Below are 12,105 nucleotides of genomic sequence, written 5' to 3'. Positions count from 1 at the left end.
AACAGTATGGGTGATAATAAAACTAGTACCTCAGTGCTCCAACTGATTTTCACATTAGAGGAATTTTTAGGCCCCCCCCCACTCCGTTAATGTAGTTTCCATTTTCTTTTGTCTTGCCACTCCCCTTCTTTATATTTTATTTTGCTCTGTTTTATATTTTAAAGTTCATAAGCTACACGTTGGTTAATGCAATGAAAGTTAAAATATTATGGATCTCGTGGAGGTTCTCAGCGTCCAGATAGGAACCGAGACGACAGAACGTGTTTCCCCTCTGGATCGCCACACTGAAGCCCTCAAATAAGAAAATGACAGCTCTTGGGTGTCTGGTAGTGTCACCCTGGCTGACACCTATATTCCCTTCGGTGTTGATCAGGCATGTGGTGAAGCAGTGACTAGAACTCGATTCTCTGATAATGTTTGTCATCCCCTGCCCTTGCACCACATGCATGATCAGCACCGAAGGCTACATAGGTGTCAGCCAGGGTGGATACACGTGTTGTTCCATACTAGCTGTTTTCCCCCTCTTCCAGCTATTGTGATACCATCTGGACGAAGCACAGGATTGCCTCGGTTTTGGGCCATTAGGTGAGGTTCTCTCTGCTGGGCACTGAGCTGAAGCAAGGCTCCTCTTGATGTCATTAGCTTCATTGTGTGTGGCCCCATGCAATTTTTATTGGTCAGCTACCACCCAGTTGCAAGTACACTTGCATTCAGTGTGAATTTGGGGTATACAGGCGGAGGGCCACTGCTATATGGAGGATCTTTGGATCTAGACCCATGCCTGTTGCAGGCACAGGTACGGACAAAATGTTCCCTCTACGGGGAGCAGCCACTTCTCCAAAGAAAGCTTTCTTATATTATGATGTTGCAGCATGGAACAATGCATCGGTTGTTGACAAATCCACACACTAGAAAACGAAGGGATGACGACGTTTCGGCTCGTCCTGGACCATTCTCAAGTCAACATACTTCAGCCACGTTATTGTGACTCATCGCCTGCAATGCATCGGTTATTTTTCCCACCACTAGGCTGTATCAGCTGGACTTGGGTTTTATGCTTTGGTCTGGTTTGTATGCTGGGGCTGCATGGGCATCCCACTGATTCGGCCATTCAGTGAAAGCAGGATCGTATATCCCTGCCGAATCACTCAGAGGTTCTGCTAGGATTTCTTTTACAAGGTCGTTTGATGCAGAGGGAGAAAGGAAGTCATGTAGGGCGATCTGGGAGGATCTGCAGACACAAAGGCCACCATGTCTGATGAGGAAGGGTTGCGTGTTCCTACTGTGAGTCGTCCACTTGGAGTGCAAGGACTTTTTCTAGCATGGACTTCAAAAGGATTTCACATTCGCTTAACTAAGCGCTGCTGCGGAATGGATTACACCTAAGAAAGTTAGCTTAGTTAGAAATAGGCATCTTGCGAGAAAGTAGAGAGCATCATGGGCATCGATTTTGTCAATCCTGTATTGTATCCTCCTTAAGTCGGTGATTGTTTTCATCCAGGACCTCCTCGATTGCATGGGAACCAATGGAGGCACCCAGGAGGGTTCAGTTTGCTGGCTCAATAAAGAGAATGTCTGGCAGAAGATTCTTTATAATACTGTATATAGATTAAGACAGATTAAAGAAATGGAAGTGAGATGTTTATGAAATGTGACTTGAGCACTCAGTCATTTTCTTACTTTTTCTGTATCACTATAAAAAATATTTGTTTCAATACTAAAAGTACTACTAATTAGAAGAAAATATGGATTGTTTTATCTATTTAAAATAAATTGCATTTATCATTGAATAAGAGTTTTAGGGCCCCGGATAGGCTAACTTCCAACTTGTAAATCCACTCTACTCTTCGGCCGACATACCACACATACATTGCTAGAAGTGTTATCTGGCTGCGTAAAGACAAATTTTGTTTTGTGACTCATTAGAATAGAAGAGATTGTCAGTGATTGGTAATACTTATCACGGCTGCATCTCTGTACTGAATGCGAAGCAGTGGGAGGAATAATGATTAGAGATAAATAAGAAGTATGTTTATTATAAAGCAAGTTTAAGATATGGTGATATTTATTGATGGTTTAACAATGCCTAAAATACAATTTGTACCTCCTAAATTATTTCCTGAAGGGATAAGTAATAGCAAAATTTCGCTGTGAAATCGTAAATTCCATTGTATTTTGTGAGGGAATGTTACTAATAAGGCAGAAAAGCATGAGAATTATGATTTTATTTCCCATATCATATATTTGAAAAAAAAATATATATTAATAATAAAATATTTAGAAGCACTTGCGGTGGACGATTCCTGGGCCGGACTCGTCGTACTCCTCCTTGGTGATCCACATGGTCTGGAAGGTGGACAGAGAGGCCAGGATGGAGCCACCGATCCAGACGGAGTACTTACGCTCGGGAGGAGCAATGATCTTGATCTTGATGGTTGGAGGAGCCAGAGCTGTGATTTCCTTCTGCATGCGGTCAGCAATACCAGGGTACATGGTGGTACCACCAGACAAAACGTTGTTGGCGAACAGGTCCTTCCTGATATCAATGTCGCACCTCATGATGGAGTTGTAGACGGTCTCATGGATACCAACAGATTCCATACCCAGGAAGGAAGGCTGGAACAAGGACTCTGGGCAACGGAAACGTTCGTTACCGATGGTGATGACCTGACCATCAGGAAGTTCGTAGGACTTCTCAAGGGATGAGGAAGCAGCAGCAATGTTCATCTCATTCTCGAAGTCGAGAGCAACGTAGCAAAGTTTCTCCTTGATGTCACGCACGATTTCTCGCTCAGCCGTGGTGGTGAAGGAATAACCACGCTCAGTCATGATCTTTGTAAGATAGGCAGTCAAGTCACGGCCAGCCAGGTCGAGACGAAGGATAGCGTGGGGAAGACAGTAACCTTCGTAGATGGGGACGGTGTGGGTGACACCATCACCAGTATCGAGCACGATACCTGTGGTACGACCAGAGGCGTACAGGGACAGCACGGCCTGGATGGCCACGTACATGGCGGGGGTGTTGAAGGTCTCGAACATGATCTGTGTCATCTTCTCACGGTTGGCCTTGGGGTTGAGGGGAGCCTCCGTCAGGAGGACTGGGGACTCTTCGGGGGCAACTCGCAGCTCGTTGTAGAAGGAGTGATGCCAGATCTTCTCCATGTCGTCCCAGTTGGTGATGATGCCGTGTTCGATGGGGTACTTGAGAGTCAGGATACCTCTCTTGCTCTGGGCTTCATCGCCGACGTAGGCGTCCTTCTGACCCATACCGACCATCACACCCTGGTGACGAGGACGGCCGACGATGGAGGGGAAGACGGCGCGGGGAGCGTCGTCACCGGCGAAGCCGGCCTTGACCATGCCGGAGCCATTGTCCACAACCAAGGGGCTCACTTCGTCGTCACACATGGTGGAGTGGTGCTAGGTCTGGGGAGTAAAAAAATTGTTTAAATTATTGAACTGTAAAATATAATTATATCTAATTCAATATCGTCTCATATATAAATGTATTCCAAATAGTTAAATTTGTCAGCGGATTACGACTGATTCTCAACACTTTTCATATAAAGAACTTAAATTATTAATTTATCATTACTCCCTCTTCACTTGTACTCGAGAGGCATGGAGAGGCCTATACACAAAGAAAATTGAAGTACAAGTTAGAGCATTTTAATACCCATTAAATCAGTTGTTTGTTTTGTTGTTCTACGTAAATATGCTCTTTGCATTAATTTGTGCGTCTCTTACGCTTTGATCCCAGTTCGAATATGTCTTTTTCACTTAATTTTAAACTTCAGATGAATTGAAAAGAGTGAACACGCACGCACGCACACACACACACACACACACACACACACACACACACACACACACACACACACACACACACACACACACACACACACACACACGTACGTCCGTACTACTTCCGAATTTCCTTTCAAATAGGTATCTTAGCTGACATGGGGAAAAAGCCAAACAATTCCAATCTACTGTATAAGAATGGGAACAGGGAAGCCATATTAAACCATAGGTCTGTATCAGTGACAAGCATGATTAGTTAATGCACTATAAAAAAATATTAAAAGCAAATTGACAAAGTACCTGAAAATTGACTATATAATAACAGGTTGAATTTCGAATGAGAACGTCTTGTTTAACAAATCTATTTAATTTGTATAATAGAGCCACATAAATATTACAAGAAAAGGAAGGTGGGACCGATTACATATACCTGGACTTGAAAAACGTCTTTGACAAAGACCTACATAAGAGACTCTTCGGGAAATTAGAACATATTGACAAGGTGACGAAAGGACTTCTAAACTGGATGTGAATTTTTTATCACAGACAAATGGGAGCAGTAATCAGTGGAAATGTGACTGTAGAAATGTCTTTAGCGCAGAACCTCCAGGTTCAGTTCGTGCAGCGATAATGTTTATTACCTATATAAATGTTTTGTAAATAGTTTATATATATTTATAAATACACACGAATATTTTATAAATATTTTATAAAATAAACACCGAAAATGCTTATATACTCATATAACAAATATAAACCAACGGAAATACAGAGTTACATAAATATGTTGGAAATGTAAAATGGCGAGGGAGAGCATTAGTACAGAGCTAAGTGACCGAAAGCAAGGGTGAACTATACTGGGGTTTTAAACGCATTGGCAACCGAAGCTGGACGTAACGAATCTTACTTTAAAAATATAAGGCTGATGTTGAATGTATTATTGCTGCTACAATTGGACTACGGGCTCACCCTAGCCCGTGCTACTTGGAGCTTTTTTTTTGTTCGGAGTTGCCAAATCTATAGCAACAGCATCATTATTGTTGCTGACGGGCGCAAATTCGATTTGTTTTTTCAGTGAAGCGATTTTAATGGGTAACACATTTGATTTCATATGACACATTTCATTATTTCATCGTTGATTTTATGATTGCATTTGATTTCATACCAGTCAATTACATTATTAGAACGGCTGATATGCAGAAAGATGGCATTTAGAATATCTGTGGGGGCGTCTCAGAATGTTGCATAGTTCTTTACGAATATGATGCATTGTAGTATCCAAGTAAGAAAATGTTATGTAATGATCATTTATTAATGTTCAAAAACAATGTTGACAGTGGAGAAAATTTGGCATTTAAGAATTTACTCAGAATCATATAAAACATTTTGTCTGGAAAAGTATTCAACTAAAAAAACTTGGAAAGGCATAATCTCCATATCTTACAACTTGTAGTCATATCAAAGATTGAAAATTACATTTTTGTAAGGTTTTAATAGTATATATCTTGAATACTTAAGAACAAATGCTTAAATAATGTAACACTATTTACATGAATGTTGATTTATGATAAACAGAAGTGATTTCATCCCTATTATTAGTGATTAGTTAGTGAAAAAGGCAACTTTTTGTTAGCCTCAATTTTATAAGTATATACTAAGTTTAAATATTTTCCAATCTTGAGGTCTTCCAATCCTGGGTTCAAGTCTCCCAGGTGCCCAGGGGAATGAAATGTTTATATCCATGGTAGCGGGGTTGAATTTATATTAAGTTTAAATGTTTAGAATTCTAGGAAGAAATAAACTTAAACATACTTGAACGATCTTTAGAAAGAAGTTGTCTATATACCGACAATTAAAAATGAACTTAAAGTTATAAGGACTATCTATCGAAAGCTTTTCAAAACTGTAAAGAAAAACGTTGCATAAAATGGCCAAGAGTTGAATCAAATTCTACTCCTTTAATATGTGAATAATATTCTCCATCAATTGAAAAAAAGAGCAGAATGTAAAGTTAAAATCTCAAACTATTTACCCAGCTGTTTACTATTCAAATAAAAACTGCCCGGAGAGCTCTTTTGTCGTGGTACCTGACTAGCTGTGCATATGCCGCTGATGTTATACTGTTAATGTATGACTCCAATTACGCTGGCTGACTTTCGACTTAAAACACTTAACTCATGCAAATGGCTTTTGTGCTGGTTACATATTTATCAACAATGTTACCATAGTAACAGTATTGACCTATTGACCACGGTGCCAATATTGAACATTGTGCCAATTTTTAGCATAGTGCTATTAAAAAATGATTGTTCACTGCATTCATCAGTCTAAATGCTCATTGTGGGGTCAATTTTCACAATTTTCCCCATGGTATATGTCACCATTCTAATTGTACACTTAATGTGGTTGAGTGTGCCGAGCGGTGTGAAATATTTTTGACTGTAAGTGCATTGAATGATTAGTTTATATCAGTCCTTTAAATTGAATTCTTCTCGTCAAATGTTTCATGTTATATTGTTATTATGACTTTCTCTTGGGTAAATAATTCACTGTAAATTGGTGTAAAGTAACCCATCTATACATGAACAAACCATTTATGAATACAGCTATTGATTGATTGATTGATTTAATGTTTGCCTAAATATGTAAGTTTGATTTAGACTGCTGCAGACCTGTCTGATCCGGCCATTATTTCACGAAGTTTCTAATTCTAATTCTAGTTGGAATGTTCACTTTAGTGTCAATGTTAACAATGAAGCCAGTGTTCACCGCAGTGCCAGTGTTCACCCTGGTACAAATGTTCACCTTGGTGACAATGTTAATATTGGTTTCAAATGTTCATATTGATACAAATGCTCATTGTGATACCAATGTTTATATTGGTACAAATGTTCATACTGGTACACATGTTTACCGTGATCCCAGTGTTCACATTGGTACAAATGTTCACTGTTGTGCCAATGTTAGCTGAGCAATATAATTACAACTAATAGAAAATCGATTAGAGAACAATTGCTTTGTTTATTTATATAATAAAGGCAAGAGCGCAGGTGTGTCAAATCTCCGCGGAGTCCATTCAGTAGGAAGTTTACGTAAACTTGGCAACACCGAGAGCTTTCCCGCCAAGCGCCCCAGAAGTTATATACATATCAAGTGAATCATTGTGTTGAAGTTATAACTAGTTTCGTCCTAACATATACCCCGTTACATGGCTTAAGACAAGAATGATTTACGCCCAGCAAATGGTGGTAGTGGTTTCCACCGCGTAAGTTAGAGAGAGAGAGAGAGAGAAATGAGGAACACGTGTCGGGCCAAGCGGAGATATCCATGCAAGGGGGAATTTTTTTTTTTTAGTGGTGGGAGGTGAAGCGTATTAGTGTGTTGCAGCCTACACACACTGTACATATCTATGTTATATTATTCTGGGTTATCTTGAGGAATCCTGGTCGACGTCAGGGTCGCTAAGCCTTGAAATCACCTCAAGATAACCTCAAGGTAACCTCAAGGTATATGTGTGGTAGAGGACCCTCTTGAGGTTATCTTGAGATGATTTCGGGGCTTTTTAGTGTCCCCGCGGCCCGGTTCTCGACCAGGCCTCCACCCCCCAGGAAGCAGCCCGTGACAGCTGACTGACACCCAGGTACCTATTTTACTGCTAGGTAACAGGGGCATAGGGGTGAAAGAAACTCTGCCCATTGTTTCTCGCCGGCGCCTGGGATCGAACCCAGGACCACAGCATCACAAGTCCAGCGTGCTGTCCGCTCGGCCGACCGGCTCCCTGGGTATATTATTTCTAGCGTGGAATGAGTAATCCTTATTCCCGTTTGGAGTATAACTTCCCGTTTAATGCACAACTTGACTTTTTTAGGCAAAAATCTTGACGTTTGAGGCACAAGCCGAACATACTTCACTCATGTAAATATTTTGCCAGTTCGGGTCGAAGAGGAAATGGCTTGCCAGCGGGTAATGGCAAGCCTACAGGGGTTGTTAGTTATACAGACAAAGGCCCAAGAAAGCACATGATTAAATAGTTTCACTACTCTAGAACTCTATTAGTTAACATCGCAAGTTGAAGACATATTCGAGCCTTAGCACTGCAATGAACAATTTACTGTAATATACATCTGTATATTTATAAGATATAATGTCTATCTGTTTTTCCGAAGCTGTAGGCCAGATGGTTTTAGCTAGCCTACCTATCTTTTCAAGATGAATCATGTTGGGTAACTAAGAATCATAGGCCAGTCGGTGTCGTCCCACGTGAAATGCTTTTAAGAAATACCGGCATTTATATTGACGATATAAATGCGAGTTTCATGAAGTCAAGTCTGAAAGGTTTGTAGTGCTTCGTAATTATACATTTTTCGGATAACGGGAAGAGGGAGAGAATAGGGGAAAGACTAGGGGGGGCATGGGGGAAGATAGGAACGGATACGAGGGGAAATAGACCCGGGCACAGCCGGGGGACCCCTCCCAGTCTATACTAGTAGTTGTATATATATATATATCGGAAGCAAAACAAAACGAAGCCATTGCAGTTTTCCGATGCTCAGTACAGCTTTACATAAGGCTGATCGTTCACTGTCACGCTGGTATAATATCGGCTGTAGTTAGTGTCAAAGAATACGGTGGTTATCCAGTGTATTACGCTCTTGATTCACAAATCAGAGATCTCGGGTTCGATCCCCGGGCAGGACAGATAATGGTTGGGCACGATTTCTTTCGCCTAAATGTCCACCTAGCAGTAAATAGGTACACCCGGGTATATATATATACATATATAATATATATACACACACACAGGTTTCCTATCCCCGACAAGGGGAATTGTTAAGTATTATCAACTCACAATCACTAGAACAAAGCACGTACACTAGTGTGGCTGTATCCTGAACCTGAAGTACACTGAGGGGTCGGCTCTGGCCCCTAGCTCTTATATACCATTTGTTAAACAGCCCTTGACTAAATAAGGAATTTTGTGCTCTCTCTTAGTGTCGATTTTTGTGTGTTCTTGGCACTTGTGTTGAGTTGCTGACGAGTTTGTCTCACGGTCTCCGGGAGGAAAGCAACTATCTACTCGCTTCCTAGTTTGGGCCACAATTCATAATATTCAATACATGTTCGGTAAACAGCTATTGGTGCTTCTCGTCGACTTGACTTTTTCTTCTCCTCCTCTTCCTCCTCAGTTAACACCATAAATGAATATCTCTCGTAAAAACGTGTGCCTTTCTAAAATGGGATATTTCTTGTTTAAAACTGTTACCATTGGCATTAGGGTTTGGCCGTGTTATTTATGTTTTGGCCTACTTAATTTGGCTTTATTTATAGGTGAACTATTGTGAAAGGTTGTTCTTCACATTTTGTAAAATAGAGTTTAATATAAGCATGTTGACGTGGTGGTTCGACCCTCTCCACTGCTATGTTAGCCTTTAACAATGTCTTCAGTTAGAATATAGACACCACTGATACAGAATATAGAGAAACAAAGAGTAGCTTGAGTTTTCTTGTATATGGTTAGGTAACAGGTGTAAGTGTTCTTAACTACTTAGGTAATTTATGCATTGGCTCGTAGCACGTCTGAGGGATACATCAGCGCTGGTAGTAATGAGTTATTTTGGTGAACTTTTGCTCTAATCCAACATTTTGCATGCAACATTCAATGTTTGCATTATTATTTACATTTTGCAAAGTCCGGTGGAAACTGCAATACGAAGATAGTTTCATAAAATCCATCGATAATTAGCCTCGGAAATACACCTTTAAACCACCATGTTATTCTGTGATTAGCAAGTGATTGAAATGTTATTATCCACGATATGACGGTTAGCACTTTACATGATTAGGAGGTGGATCACCTAACACCTTCATGCCAAAGTGGTACCCCAGGGAAGGTCTAAAGTTAAAGTTGGACAGTTGAAAGTGTCTCTGGAATCCTTCCTATTAAGAGGTGCTGGTAGCTCATTTGGTGGAGCTTCGGACTACTACTTTTGTGGTCTGTGCTCGAGGCCCCGATTGTCCAAGTGAATATATATATATACATATATATATATATATATATATATATATATATATATATATATATTATGTTAGCCTCGGAGAAAAGCGCATATAACGCATTAGAGGGGATATTTAGGTCCCCTCTAATTCAGTTTCTATGCTCTTTTGTCCTACCACCCCTCCCTCCCTCCCTTCTTTTTGTGTGTTTGTTGTGCTTTATTAGATATTTAAAGGTTACAAGATGTACATTCGTAAATACAATGATTGTTTTAAGGTTAGTGATCTCTTGGAGCTCCTCCGCTTCCAGTCAGGAACTGAGGACGCAGCAGGCGTTTCCCTTCTGGATCGCCACACTGACGTGCTGAAACAAGAATCTGGCAGCCCTTGGTGATGTCAACGAGCCTGGAACCCACTCTTTGTGAAATCCCAAGGCACTCCTTCCCCAGGTGCCATGCGTCTCAGACGCTATGGGAACAAAGATGTAGTGACCTTCCAATCGCCTGTATTTGACTGATTTTGCTATTTCTTTGTAGTTGGCCGCTCCACCTGCTTGATCTGCACCGAAGTGTATGTGTCAGCCAGGGTGGATACACATGTGTAGTCTCACACCAGCTGTTTGCCCCTCTTCCAGGGATATATTGTGATGCCATCTGGCCGAAATGCGGGGTCATCCGGGTTTTAGTCCACTAGGATGCGAAGTTCTCTCTCTGCTGGACACTGAGTGAGACAAGGCTCCTCTTGATGATGTTATTAACCTCCTTGTGTCTTGTATGCCAGCCCTTTAAGCTTCTGCAGTGCAACCCATGCAGTCCATATTGGTCTGCTTCCACCCTGTTGCAAATACACTTGTATTCATTGTGAATTGGGGCACCAAGGCAGAGGGCCACTGTTACACGAAGGGATTCTGGATCTGGACGAGTGCCCGTTGCCGACATGGGTGGGCACTGCTAGAAGGAAGTCCCCCTGCATGAGGAGGTGGGGGGGGGCATGCACCGCTCTGAGACAAGCTTTCTCCTTATCTGACGTTGCAGCGCTGAGAATGGCATCAGCTATTTTTCCCACTAGTGGGTGGTCCCAGCTGGACTGTGTGTGTTTTATTGTTGATCTATGATGGGTGCTGCGGCTGTGAGAGCATCCCACGGATTTGAACATTCAGTGAAAGCAGGATCCTGACTTTCTGCTGAATCACTCATGGGTGATATATATATATATATATAATATATATATATATATATATATATATATATATATATATATATATATATATATATATATATATATATATATGTGTGTGTGTGTATCACGAAAATAAACACGTGATTAAGAATGTGACAATGTCAGACCACGGAGGAAAATGAAACAGGAATTTCCTTAAGTACTTTCGTATATTAAATACATCTTCAGAAGGAATGAAGATGTATTTAATATACGAAAGTACTTAAGGAAATTCCTGTTTCATTTTCCTCCGTGGTCTGACATTGTCATATATATATATATATATATATATATATATATATATATATATATATATATATATATATATATATATATATATATATATATATCGAATTCTTGTGAATGTTGATGGTTCACTTGTCCTTGGTTGGCTCAGTGCTCTGCCAGTTCCCCATTTTGTTGCATTCATTTGCATATTTATTGATTCTTGCTGTTTACCTTTTGACTATAAAGGTCCCACGAAATCTACAGTAACCAATTATACTTTTCACACACACACACACACACACACACACACACACACACACACACACACACACACACACACACACACACACACACACACACACACACACACACACACACGAGTGAGGAGTGAAATTGATCGTGGCGGCAATTTCACGCCCTGTGCGTAGCCTTGAGCTATAACCTTATCTATATATATATCTTATATATATATCTATATATATATCTTAGCTATAACCCTCATGCTATTACTGCAAGAGGAAATGAAAAGAATTACGTAAATACTTATTCAGTGTGAAATTTAATAAGTGTGGTGTCATGAAGCTGGAAATATGGTTAGCTACACACACACATACATACACCCGCAGGTCGTCGTAGCCGAATGCATAGTGCTCTGAGGTCGTAGTCCTAAGGGCTCGGGTTCGATTCCCGGTCGAGGCAGAAACAAAGTGGCAGTTTCTTTCACCTGATACCTTTGCTGACTAGCAGAAAGTAGGTACTTAGGAGTTAGATAACTGCTACGGGCTGCATCCTGATAATATGTGTGAGAGAAATGTGTAGAAGATATGATAGAAGAAATTTTGGTCAGGATTTAGCACATTT

General features: G+C 40.6%; 2 protein-coding genes across 2 annotated transcripts in view; one reads left to right on the top strand and one right to left on the bottom strand.

Moving 5' to 3' along the window:
• Positions 1 to 12,105, top strand: part of LOC123751289 (actin, muscle) — a 242,720-nt gene that overhangs the window by 96,812 nt on the left and 133,803 nt on the right. The window lies entirely within an intron of this gene.
• On the bottom strand, positions 2,017 to 8,764 carry LOC123766831 (actin-3, muscle-specific-like). Its single transcript, XM_045756228.2, has 2 exons — positions 8,677 to 8,764; positions 2,017 to 3,426 (listed from the first exon to the last, which is right to left on the bottom strand). Exon 2 carries the CDS (start codon positions 3,406 to 3,408, stop codon positions 2,278 to 2,280), a length of 1,131 nt encoding a protein of 376 aa, XP_045612184.1. The 5' UTR covers positions 3,409 to 3,426; positions 8,677 to 8,764; the 3' UTR covers positions 2,017 to 2,277.

This window comes from Procambarus clarkii, chromosome 60, assembly GCF_040958095.1.
Source record: "Procambarus clarkii isolate CNS0578487 chromosome 60, FALCON_Pclarkii_2.0, whole genome shotgun sequence".
Taxonomy (NCBI): domain Eukaryota; kingdom Metazoa; phylum Arthropoda; class Malacostraca; order Decapoda; family Cambaridae; genus Procambarus; species Procambarus clarkii.
Note: the sequence above shows the minus strand (reverse complement) of the source record. Positions and strands in the feature narration are given on the sequence as shown.

What these genes read in the sequence shown, in the direction of transcription:
- LOC123766831 (XM_045756228.2), bottom strand. Translation starts at nt 3,408, where the DNA reads ATGTGTGACGACGAAGTGAGCCCCTTGGTTGTGGACAATGGCTCCGGC.